This window comes from Phyllobates terribilis, unplaced genomic scaffold (genome assembly GCF_046119375.1).
Source record: "Phyllobates terribilis strain yellow unplaced genomic scaffold, ASM4611937v1 Scaffold_13__5_contigs__length_258822181, whole genome shotgun sequence".
NCBI lineage: Eukaryota > Metazoa > Chordata > Amphibia > Anura > Dendrobatidae > Phyllobates > Phyllobates terribilis.
This window is the reverse complement of record NW_027362773.1, coordinates 39,759,943-39,773,546: the sequence shown is the minus strand read 5'-3', so window position 1 is coordinate 39,773,546 and position 13,604 is coordinate 39,759,943. Positions and strand designations below refer to the sequence as shown.

The 13,604-nt window shown below is 41.2% G+C and overlaps 1 protein-coding gene across 2 annotated transcripts in view; it reads right to left on the bottom strand.

Annotated features, from left to right (window-relative positions):
• The window catches only part of ANO3 (anoctamin 3), a 955,742-nt gene that overhangs the window by 60,031 nt on the left and 882,107 nt on the right, over nucleotides 1-13,604 (bottom strand). For both annotated transcript variants that reach the window (XM_073658056.1, XM_073658057.1), the window contains exon 15: nucleotides 6,556-6,638. In XM_073658056.1, the coding sequence (XP_073514157.1) occupies nucleotides 6,556-6,638 (83 nt within the window). The remainder of the gene's footprint in view (nucleotides 1-6,555; nucleotides 6,639-13,604) is intronic.

Below are 13,604 nucleotides of genomic sequence, written 5' to 3'. Positions count from 1 at the left end.
GTTTGATATTCACGTCCAAGAAGTTAACAGATGAAGCATCCGCCTCAAATGTAAGGTGAATATTAAGATCATTGTCATTCAATTGGGACATGAAATCAGTAAGAGAGTCCCTAGTCCCCTGCCAGATCAAAAATATATCGTCAATGTACCGCACCCAAAAGAGGACGCGGTCCATTGACGAGACACGATCTGACAGGAAGAGGTCTCTCTCCCACAGCCCAAGGAACAGATTGGCGTAAGAGGGCGCAAATGCTGCGCCCATAGCTGTTCCCTGGAGCTGCAGATAAAAAGACCCCTTAAAAACAAAAAAATTATGTGCCAATGTAAATGTCAAAAGTTGTAAAATAAATGACGACATTACAGTAGATGTATTGGAAGTTTGCAGAAAAAATTGGATGGCTTTAATTCCGTCACCATGTCAGATATTGGTGTAGAGAGACTCTACATCGCATGTGACCAACAGTGTATCATTATCAATGTGTAGCCCATCTACTTTCTTTAGAAATTCGCTTGTATCTTTTATAAACGACGGAAGGCACTCCACCATAGGTTAAAGTTTTGCATCAATAAATTTGTTGACATGCTCCAAGTAATTGCCAATGCCAGAGACTATAGGTCTACCGGGTGGTGTCACTATAATCTGGTGTACCTTCGGAAGAAGGTACAACGTAGGGATAATGGGCTCAATAACTTGGAGTGCCAGGAAGAGTTCCTTAGTTATCACCTCATTTTCCTTTGCAAGTGATAGTAGATTACTAAGTTGAGATTGAAAGGCACTGGACGGGTTATACATAAGTTTTTTATAACAATTGGCATTTCCAAGTTGGCGGAACGCCTCTACCTCATACATGTGTGTGGGCCAAATAACGATGTTACCCCCCTTATTTTATCACCACATCATCAAGATTTTGTAATCTCCTTAGGGAGAGGCGCTCCGCCCTACTGAGATTGTCACATATACCCCTCCCAGTGACCCTTTCCAAATCATTGGCTACGATTAGCGCCTCTCCCTAAGGAGATTACAAAATCTTGATGATGTGGTGATAAAACCTTCCGATAAGGGGGGTAACATCGTTATTTGGCCCACACACATGTATGAGGTAGAGGCGTTCCGCCAACTTGGAAATGCCAATTGTTATAAAAAACTTATGTATAACCCGTCCAGTGCCTTTCAATCTCAACTTAGTAATCTACTATCACTTGCAAAGGAAAATGAGGTGATAACTAAGGAACTCTTCCTGGCACTCCAAGTTATTGAGCCCATTATCCCTACGTTGTACCTTCTTCCGAAGGTACACAAGAATATAGTGACACCACCTGGTAGACCTATAGTCTCTGGCATTGGCAATTACTTGGAGCATGTCAACAAATTTATTGATGCAAAACTGCAACCTATGGTGGAGTGCCTTCCGTCGTTTATAAAAGATACAAGCGAATTTCTAAAGAAAGTAGATGGGCTACACATTGATAATGATACACTGTTGGTCACATGCGATGTAGAGTCTCTCTACACCAATATCAGACATGGTGACGGAATTAAAGCCATCCAATTTTTTCTGCAAACTTCCAATACATCTACTGTAATGTCGTCATTTATTTTACAACTTTTGACATTTACATTGGCACATAATTTTTTTTGTTTTTAAGGGGTCTTTTTACCTGCAGCTCCAGGGAACAGCTATGGGCGCAGCATTTGCGCCCTCTTACGCCAATCTGTTCCTTGGGCTGTGGGAGAGAGACCTCTTCCTGTCAGATCGTGTCTCGTCAATGGACCGCGTCCTCTTTTGGGTGCGGTACATTGACAATATATTTTTCATCTGGCAGGGGACTAGGGACTCTCTTACTGATTTCATGTCCCAATTGAATGACAATGATTTTAATATTCACCTTACATTTGAGGCGGATGCTTCATCTGTTAACTTCTTGGACGTGAATATCAAACGTGATATCAACAATGTACTACAAACTGACATATATCGCAAACCAACCTCTGTTAATTCTCTCTTATATGCATCTTCAGCCCACCCTTCGTTTATGATTAACTCTATTCCCGTTGGCCAATTTTTGAGACTCCGTAGAATCTGTTCTCTGGACGCGGATTTTGAGAAACGGGCTTTGGATCTGAGGGCTTGCTTCCATGAACGTGGCTATAGCCACAGGATGGTTAAGCGAGCATATCACAGAGCCAAACATACACCACGCCATCAACTTCTCTATTCGTCCAGACTTCCTACTGATAAGAATCTTGTTCGTTTCATCACGACATTTAGTGCACATGCTGATGCCATGAGACAATGTTTGGACCGATCATGGCCTATTCTCTTGGCAGATCCTACACTGTCCAAGTACCTCTCGAGTAAACCTCAAATTACTTTTCGGAGATCTAAAAATTTACATGATTGTTTAGTTTCTAGCCATTACCAACCTGTGCCTCCAAAGACATTTTTGGACAATTTCCCCTTGATCGTGGGTTGTTCGCCATGTGGACAATGTGTGGCATGTCCTAACATTGAACGATCTGATACTTTTTTTGATTCAAAGGGACTTAAATCATATAAAATTAATAAAAAAATCTCTTGTACCACTAGGGCCGTAATATACTACGCCACATGTCCCTGCCCTAAGATATATGTCGGAATGACATCTCGACAATTGAAAGTACGTGTACGTGAACACATTTTGGGGATTATAGCTGCTAAAGATGAGAAGGATGTATCAACTTTAAAAACGATTCCAAGACACTTCAAAATCCACCATAACTGTGACAGTACTAAATTCTTGGTTCGTGGCATTGATTCCATTTCCCCGACTATTTGAGGTGGTAATACCAGTCGCAATTTGGCTCAGCGGGAAACGAAATGGATTTGGACCTTAAATACGGTCCATCCTTTTGGCCTTAACGAATATAATAGTTTCGTCCCATTTCTCTGACCACTTACTTGATATAAGACTTGTTTGTATATATAATTTTTTATATTCGTTTTTTTATGTCTATTTTAATATCTTCTCTGTTTTATATATAGCCAATGATATATGGCGTGAGGTTTTAATTGTGCCTTTATGCCATCTGGGGTCGTAGTGTAAATCCATAGTTCTATATTATTTTCTTGGACTATAACTAATGATTATATATTTATCCTTTCTTTTTTGTTCCTGTTTTTTGCGATTTGATTCGCCTGGGGGACATCTTTGCTGGGTGTGTCAACACTTCCTATGTTCGGAGGACATCTTGATGCACCGTGATGAATCACTATACGATATCCCTGGACTTTTATATACCACTTTGGTCACTTAGTATCTAATGGATGTGGTGGATATTATCATGTATATCGTGCTTCCATATTGTATATTGATGGGAGATGTATTTATATGATGGATTTATGTGTTGGTACATGTGTATTTATGACCTTGTGAATTATTATTTTCATGTAGTGGTTGTGTAATTTTATTTCTAATTTGATGTCTATACCCTATTTTTCTTATGTTCACTTGCACATGTCACTTTTACTTATTTCTTGCACTTTTATTCACATTTATTCATACACATTCACACACACTTATTCTCACATTTTCACACACTTTCTTATCACTTATTCACTCACACTTTTATTATCATTCCTCACATTTTACATTATCATTTTTTGTTTTTGTTTATACACAATTTTCATTTTTAATTTGATGTCCATATTTTAGTTTTCTTTTGTTCACTTGCACACGTCACTTTTACTTAATTCTTGCACTTTCATCTACTTTTCACATACACATTATTTCATACACATTTACATACACATATTCTCACAATAATTAATAATATATATATAATTTTTTTTTTTTTTACACTTTTTTATTACTTATTCACTCGCACATTTTTTATTAACATTCTTCACATTATTATATTATCATTTTTTATCTTTGTTTGCACACTTTGTTATTCACTTTTCCTCACATATCATATTCCTCTACACACTATATTTATTATCACCATTGTTTATTCACTTTCTCTGTATACATCTATATACTCTTGTTATATTCATCTAATTATTTTTATTCTCATTTATTTATTTATTTATTTTTTTTCTGTTCACATTGTATTTTTATATGTGCATGTGTTTATATCAGTTTGTATATTCATTTTATATTATATTTTCATATACATATATGCACATATTCACTTTCTAGTTTTGACTGATATAACTTATTCACTGAATTCATTCTTTCTCCTCTCATGTACACTTCGGTATTATCTATATATATCTATCTTTATACTTGTCACTTTACATAGTTGGCATATATCTTCCGTTCCTTTTATCACGTAATCTCCACCTTATATGGGAGGTGAACGCATTGTTGCCATGTTGCCTTGGATACCCGCATCCGCCGCGTCCACATGTGATCTATACATTTGCTGATCTCGTGACGCGGCGGTCGTGACTGCCCACGGTTGCCATGGCGTCACATGCGTGACTCCACGCCTCCCTTCATCACCTTGGAGTTGGCGGCACGCGGGCATGCCTCTGTGTCTTGGACGGTCTCCACGCTGACCGTGTCCCTAGATGCCCTGCGGTTCCGGGTCATGGTTCCCACGTGGTCCCGTGACCGCGGGTCACATGACGCGGTTGCCGTGGAGATGTGCGGACGCTGTGGCTTGCATCGCGTCATACCACGCCCCCTCCTTGTTGATTGGTTCAATACCACACGCCCCCGATATGATTGGCTTTCTGTTTCTTCTTATACTTCCTTTTTGCCTGTTATCTCCATCCCCTGACGAAGGCGCTTGCCGAAACGCGCGTCGGGGTGGACGCGGTCCGGCTTGTGGTATTATTCTATCGCTACTTGTAAGTTACTTTCATTCATGCGATATATGCCAACTATGATATGATATACATACAGTCTAGATGTACATTGGATCAGCTCTGATGATCCTTCTTCACAATTGAATTGATCTTATTGCCCCCTTTTTTTCTCCCTGTAAACATTGGTAGGCAGGCACATATTATTATATTTATATACAGATATCTGGATTTAGCATGTGTCCTCATATTATACTTTATACAATTTTGGGGTTAGGATTGATAATATTTAAATGCACTGGCACTTTTACTTATGTTTTCAATTTTATGTCTGCATATTGATTATTTACAATTATTGTCCATTTTGTGCATCTTCTTTATAGTTGGCTATTAATCTATTCATTATATTTTTTACTTATTTTCATATATTATATTTTTATACACTAGTATATTATTCATTATTCGTTTTTTTCTTACATCCATTTCTCACATGAATTGTACACCATCCGGATACGCGCCCCTGTTTTTAGATGTTTTTAAGTTATTTTAATTGATGTAGGTAATCTGTTATTTGTTGTTGTCACCTGTTATCAATAAAGATGCTGTGGTAGCCATGCTGGTTCAGTATGCCTTCAATTTTGAATAAATCCCCAACAGTGTCACCAGTAAAGCACCCCCACACCATCACACTTCCTCTTCCATGCTTCACGGTGGGAACCAGGCATGTAGAGTCCATCCGTTCACCTTTTCTGCGTCGCCCAAAGACACTGTGGTTGGAACCAAAGATCTCAAATTTGGACTCATCAGACCAAAGCAGATTTCCACTGGTCTAATGTCCATTCCTTGTGTTCTTTAGCCCAAACAAGTCTCTTCTGCTTGTTGCCTGTCCTTAGCAGTGGTTTCCTAGCAGCTATTTTACCATGAAGGCCTGCTGCACAAAGTCTCCTCTTAACAGTTGTTGAAGAGATGTGTCTGCTGCTAGAACTCTGTGTGACATTGACCTGGTCTCTAATCGGAGCTGCTGTTAACCTGCGATTTCTGAGGCTGGTGACTCGGATAAACTTAGCCTCAGAAGCAGAGGTGACTCTTGGTCTTCCTTTCCTGGGGTGGTCCTCATGTGAGCCAGTTTCTTTGTAGCGCTTGATGGTTTTTACAACTTCACTTGGGGACACTTTCAAAGCTTTCCCAATTTTTCGCACTGGCTGACCTTCATTTCTTAAAGTAATGATGACCACTCGTTTTTCTTTACTTAAAATTTGTATTATGGCAAGAAAAAAGCAGCTAACAGTCTATTCAGTAGGACTATCAGCTGTGTTTCCACCAGACTTCTGCACAACACAACTGATGGTCCCAACCCTATTTATAAGGCAAGAAATCCCACTTATTAAACCTGACAGGGCACACGTGTGAAGTGAAAACCATTTCCGGTGACTACCTCTTGAAGCTCATCAAGAGAATGCCAAGAGTGTGCAAAGCAGTCATCAAAGCAAAAGGTGGCTACTTTGAAGAACCTAGAATATAAGACATATTTTCAGTTGTTTCACACTTTTTTGTTAAGTATATAATTCCACATGTGTTAATTCATAGTTTTGATGCCTTCAGTGTGAATGTACAATTTTCATAGTCATGAAAATGCAGAAAAATCTTTAAATGAGAAGGTGTGTCCAAACTTTTGGTCTGTACTGTATATCCATTTATACATTAAAACTTTGGATATTGCATCGTTTTAAATATATACAGTAAGTGAAATATAATTTCCCTTTACCTCTTCATCTTCCCAGTCTATGAGATCCCAATCATAGGTGAGTACGGCTCTTCTCCTCTTCCAGAACTCAAGAAATACAGTGGCTGGAAAGGTACAAGATACCAGAATTAGAATAATATTGATAAATATATTTAATGGGTTAATGGAAACCTCTGGTCCATTCCAGTCTGTATTGGTGGGAGCACAAGAGTATGAGCTCTGCACTTATCTATGCGGTAAATTATCTGCTTTAGTATAACGGCACTGATTAACATCAGACTGCTTTATATAATACTAAATATTGTTATAATAACCTCATAAAGAAGCAATTGGCAGAGCATGAAAGTAAATTATGGAAGCTTAGAAGCTACGAAAAATCATTAGGGATTGTCTGCCAGTCGGGCTATGAAAAGACACCTGGCATAGTGAGGCATTGGCAGAGTAGTAAATCTCATCCAACAACCGATGGCTGCCAGCAAAGTACAATTGAGTTCATACAGCTTTTGTTTGGCCTCGTGTTGGATGGTGCATTGCATGATTAATAACGCCAATATAATGTATAAAATACTGGTTAAAATTGAAGAACATATGTTTTTTAACCCTACTATGTAAGAGTAGCCATTAAAAGTAACGGCTCAAATAACAGTTCCTTATGATGGATAAATTACTGTTCTGTATTGTAGAGAAGCAGTAACAATATTATACAGCAAAACCTCTATATGCTACTAAAATATACACACTCCCTAAGAAAATAGCACCATATGGTGCAAGTGCCCAAATAACTGTTCCATGCACAGTCAAACACCATACAATGCCAATAATGCCAGTATAGTAGTGATAATAATTCTAGTCACAATATTTGTCTGCCAAGTAGAGTTGACCCAATAAAATTGCAGGACCATGGCCACCAGATCAGAGCACTACAACCTTCCTCCTACCTGCTGGCATCTTTTCTGATTTGCAGACCTGACATCATGTGTGTATCGTACCGCAATAATGATGTCACACCGTGCCCTATAACCAGTATAGGCACCGGGGATATCAGCAGCTAGTGATGTTCGCAGGACTCTGGTAAGGCAGCCACCAGGACTGTAATCTATGACAATATTTTCTTGTTATTTTTTATTTAACTTCAAATGGAAAATGGGTAACTGATTATTGCACCCAACATGCTGGTCTGAGCTATACCTGCTGCAACCTGCTCAATTCCCTACAGCCTACCATGCTTGCCTCAGTTCCTCACAAGAAGCCTTTGGTGCACCTACACTAGTTTCACTTAGTAGGCCTCAGGCTAGGTATACATTTCGTCTGTTTACTTGACCTACAATATAAGTCAGGTCAGGAGTATTTTGTGATCTATACTGTAACGTTCCTATAGGCCCCAATTCATCAGACGGAGACCAAAAGTGTGTCCTTTCTGTCTCTGCTGGGCAGGTATGTGTCTGCAGACCGTTTTTTTCCTGTATATTAAAACTCGGGAAAGGGCTACTGCAAAAAAACCAAAACATATGCCATACAGTATACGTTTTTACAATGAGTCCTTATCTTATAGTGGACATCAATCCTGTGGCCACTGTCAGGCATGTATTTTCTGAGTGTATACATCTGACAGTGTGCACAGACATAGTGTGGACTGAGCCTCATAATTACCAATCAACCTTGTGGCAAATAGCAAGTGTCCCTTAACTAAGGAGCAACTCTGCCATAAGAATGGAAAAAGTGCATAAATAGAAGCTTGTGTGCTATTCTCCATCATTTTTCCCATTGTTATTCTGCATGCATTCTCCAAAACATACTGAAGCTGGCATGAGCTAGTGCCATTCATCTACAGTGTATCCATATTTTACACATTCCTGATAGCTCTATGGATCCTCTTAAGGAACCTTGCAGGCATTGTTGCCCACTCATCCCATTTATTGCTGTGAAAAGTAGCTTAACCCCAAAAACCTCATTTCCACTGAATTTCAGTAGTCACAAAATGACTTCTTGTCAGTAACATTTTTGTTAGCTTAGGAGAAAGTATTAACAACAAGGCAGTTGATATGACTGTCATGCTGATTGAAGACTGGTTGCTTTAAAAATGTGTTGCTGCTTGAAATAATTTCTATTTCTGTTAATCATAGTTTTCCCCAAGGCAATGTGCAGTCATCATTGCTTTGCATCAAAGAGCTTTACAGGCAAGGACCCTGCTTGTAAATCAACCAGTCATCAGATCAGCAACAACTTCAAATGGAGAGGTTCAAATGCTGTGAAGAAGGCCTCAGGGTACCCAAGAAAGTATAGAAAATTAAAGAATTGTTTCCCGAAGAGGATTCATCTACAAGCTTGGTTCAACACCAGTGCAGAGCTTGCTCAGGATTGGCAGTAGACAAGTGTCAGATGCATGCACAGTGAGCTGAAAACTTTTGAAGAATAGCCTGGTATTAAGAAGTGAAATGAAGAAGCCACTTCTTTCCAAGACAAACATCAAGGACAGACTGGCATTCTGCAATAACTACAGGGATTGAATTGCAGGGGGATGGGGTAAGGTTATTTTCTCTGATGAAGGTCTCTTCAGACTGTTTTGGATATTTGGACGAATGATTATCCAGAGAAGGAAAGGTGAGTGCTACCATGAGCCCTGACTGAGCCCTGAGTAATGCCCCAGTAAGACATCACATTATTATTATTATTTATATAGCACCATTGATTCCATGGTGCTGTACACGAGAAAGGGTTACATACTAAATACAGATATCAATTACAGTATAAGAACTAACAATAATATATTGGTACAGAGGGAAGAGGACCCTGCACTTGCGGGCTTACATTCTACAGGATGGTGGGGAAGGAGAAAGTAGGTTTGGGGGGGGTTGCAGTAGCTCTGGTGTTGTTGAGGTTGCTGCAGGCAAAATCATGGCAGGCTGTAACCTTGTTTGAAGAAATGGGTTTTCAGGTTCCGTCTGAAGGATCCAAATGATCATTCATGTGTGGGGGCTTTTCATACATGTAGGGGGCTCCCTCACAATTTTGCCTGAGAAAACTGCCATGAATAAAGAATGGGATCTAAACATCCTCCAAGTGCAACTTCTAACAGCAACCCAGAAGCAATACAGTGATGACCAATGCTTTATCTAACATGATGGAGACCATCAGGGCCCGCTCCAGGTTTTCGTAGGCCATGGACGAAAGAGTCTCAGTGGGCCCCTTTAACACATACCACGATTCATGATGCACAGATACCGCAGAGAAATATAGATATAGTACAATTCCGAAGATTTCACTTACGTCTTACATTACATGAGTGATATCTATTGTAAATTCTACAATAGCTCAGAAACCGGCAAATTCTCGCAGAGCACAATGCATGCCCTGGGGGGGGATTCAAAAGATTTAATTTTAGACTGGACAGTGTAGTCCTCCATGCAGTATTATGGGCACTACATAGTCCTCAAAACAGAATAATGGACCCTATTTAATGCTCCATACAGAATGGGCCCCATATAATGTTGCATACAGAATAATGGACCCTATATAATGCTCCATACAGAATATTGGACGCCATATAATGCTCCATACAGTATGAGCCCCATATTTTGCTCCATACAGAATGGGCCCCATATATAGCTCCATACAGTATGAGCCCCATATATTGCTCCATACAGAATGGGCCCCATATATTGCTCCATGCAGTATGGGCCCCATATAATGCTCCATATAGAATAATGGATCCCATATAATGCTCCATACAGGAGCAAGCCCTGGAGACCATGGCTGAGTGAAAAAGTGATAATGGCTCGGTGAACAGAACATTGACATTTTGGATCTATGGTCAGGAATCTCCACAGATTGAAATCCCATTGAGAACCTGTGGTCAATTCGCAAAAAGCAGGTGAGCAAACAAAAATACAGAAATAATGAAAACTGCAAACCCTGAATACACAAGAATGTGTTGTCATCACTCAGGATTTGGCCCAGAAGCCAATATTCAGCTTACAGGGCCAATAAAATGATATAAATGACTTAAATCAGAAATATGAAACCTCAAATAGCACTGCAAAAAATCATTAATGAAAAAATAAAAAGATATGGCTGTTGAAATGCAGAGGCTTTAACAAAAAAAATGTGTTTGTCATTACAAAGTTTAATGGCGTTCCCTGGAGCTTAGTCATCAACATTTTTCCATCTTCAATTTGCATTCCAACTACAAGTTGCTAAGTCACAGCCGAGCCACCACGTAGGAAAACGCAAAAAGAGGCGCTACTGTAAATTGCCCCAAGCAGATTCTTTAAGTATCTTCTATTCTATATATTTTAACCTCCCCACACAATTTCTAACCAAGAGACTTCTTTTAACACCTGTACTCCTCTTAAACGTTCTGGCTGAAGCCACCCCTTGACCCATTCCCGATGTATTTTCCTCTTTGTGTTTTCGCTGTTTACTCCTCCCTTTCAAAGAGAGATAACATTTTTATATTTAGCCCACGTTTTAGATTTGAACGACTTATTCTTTCTACTCTATCATGTGCTGAAAAAAAGGAAAAAAAAATTCAAGTGGGGTGAAATGCTCGGTAAAAAATATTTATTTTAGCATCCAGGCGCTTTGCATAATGCAGAGGGAGCAGGCAGTGGTACGCACGAAGGACACTCGGCCTGTAGAAGTGAAATGTCTATTGTCTGTAAGGCTACATTTACAATAACGTATTTTCGGGCCAAGTGCTGTGTGAAAAAAAAAAACTGACATCACACGAACCAATGTTATTCTATTGGGCTGTCCAGATGAGCTTTTTGTTTTTGGACCAAAAAAATTGAGTACGCACTAACCTCTTCCCTATTTTGGATGCGACTCGCCTATTTAAGTCTATAGGTGCCAAAAAATCAGACCCCATACTGATCATCCATATAGCATCCAATTTTTATGAATACATTGCCATTAATTAATACAGGAAACTGTTTTTGGTTTTGTAAAATCTATTCAATGCTGATGTATAGAAACGAACACAATGCGGATGACAACACAGATTTAAAGTCATCTGTTTTTTTTTTCTGGATGAAAATTGGACTTGTTTGTACTTAGCCTTATAATAGGTTTCCAGTAGTGTTGAGCGAGCACTAAAATGCTCGGGTGCTCGTAGCTCGGGCCGAGCTCGCCGTGATACTCGGGTGCTCGACCCGAGCAACGAGCCCAATGTTAGTCTATGGGAGAGTCGAGCATTTTTGCGGTGGCACCCCCGGCAGTCTTTTAAAAGCCTAACAAGTGCCCAAAACGATAGTGACAGTGCTCAAATGACATGGGGACAGCATGGGGATCGCCCCAGGAAGCATTTCTGACCCCCAGGTCACTGCTGTCAACAACGTGGTCAGAGGTATTAAGCCACTTTTACGGGCTCACAATAAAATGTTCAAAAACTAAAGTGAAACTTTTTTCCTGTGAAATATGTTAAGAAACATCCTTTCCAGGGAAAAGACTTGTGTATAACTTAAAATAAATGACCAAAAACAAAAATACTCCTCCACACCTTCGGCTATGTTCACAAGTAGCATTTTTTATGCGTTTTTGCACTTTTGTATTGCTTTCAACTATGACAAATGCATTCACCAGGAAATGTCATTTTAACATTTTACAACCTTATCTGGCCATGTGCTGTGTGACACATGCATAAAGTGCTGAAAAGACATGGGAACAGCATGGGGAAGATCCCTGGAAGCATCTCTGACTCCCAGGTCACTGTCAAAAAGTGTGCCCATCATAAGTGATCCTTGCCGCATCAGAAGATGCAGACTTGCAACTATCCCCATGCAAGTTCTAGTCCCAGGGCAGTGTTCAATTGTACCTCCCCCATTCCTTGCAATACAAGCGCAAGTATGCAGCCTGCCACCCACCCACCCCCAGGCTGCAATACCATACTGCTTGCTTGCTTGAACTTGAAATTGGGCCTTTTAGGCATGTGGAGGCGGAATCTGGCCACCACGTCATGGCTGTGTTGGCGGCCTGGAATCCATACTCTGTCCCCAGCCGCCCGGCGGCCGGGTGTCCATACTCGGTCCCTAGCCGCCCCGCGGCCGGGTGTCCACACACGGTCCCCAGCCGCCTGGGGGCAGCCGGGTGTCCATAAACGGTCCCCAGTCGCCCCTATTTCTCCTTGGAACATCCCCCCACACACTTTTCTTAGCCCGGCCTGCTTTAGGCAGCATTGGACGAGCCCACCAGAGAACCAGACTCCTCCGGTGGGCCCTGACTTCTCCATCGGTGGAGTTGTGAGTGCCAAGGTGAGGATCATGATGATGATGACAGAAGTTAGCATCTGCTATGTTTTCTTTTAATGCAAGTGTAAGTGTGCAGCCTGCCACCCACCCACCCCCAGACTGCAATTCCATACTGCTAGCTTGCACTTGAAATGGGGCCTTTTAGTTTGGAGGAGGCCGAAGCTGGCCACTACCTCATGGCTGCTTCAGCAGCGAGGTATCCATACTCAGTCCCCAGCCGCCCCTATTTGTCCTGGTGTGCCTTATACATAAGATTAAGCGCGTATACCAAAACATTACCTGTGCCCTCCCCAGTGCATTTAGTGGGAAGGAGAGCCTATTCCGCTGTAGTGTGTGCATGCCAAACCCCTGTTCATGGTACATGCGAAGATGCCTCCCACCTTGCACCTGTTGCAGACTTGTTGCAGACTTGCAACTATTCCCATTCAAGTCCTTGTCCCAGGGCAGTGTTCAATTGTACCTCTCCCATTCCTTGCAATGCAAGCGCAAGTATGCAGCCTGCCACCCAACCACCCCCAGGCTGCAATACCATACTGCTTGCTTGCTTGCACTTTAAATTGGGCCTTTTAGGCATGTGGAGGCGGAATCTGGCAACCACGCCATGGCTGTGTCGGCGGCCTGGTATCCATACTCAGTCCCCAGCCGCCTGGTGGCCGGGTGTCCCCGCTTGCTCCCCAGCCTCCAGGGGGTGGCCGGGTGTCCATACTCGGTCCCCAGCCACCCCTATTTGTCCCGGTAACCTTTCCCACACTTTTCTTAGCCTGGCCTGCTTTAGGGCAGCATTGGCCGAGCCCACCGGACTATCAGACTCCTCCAGTGGGCCCT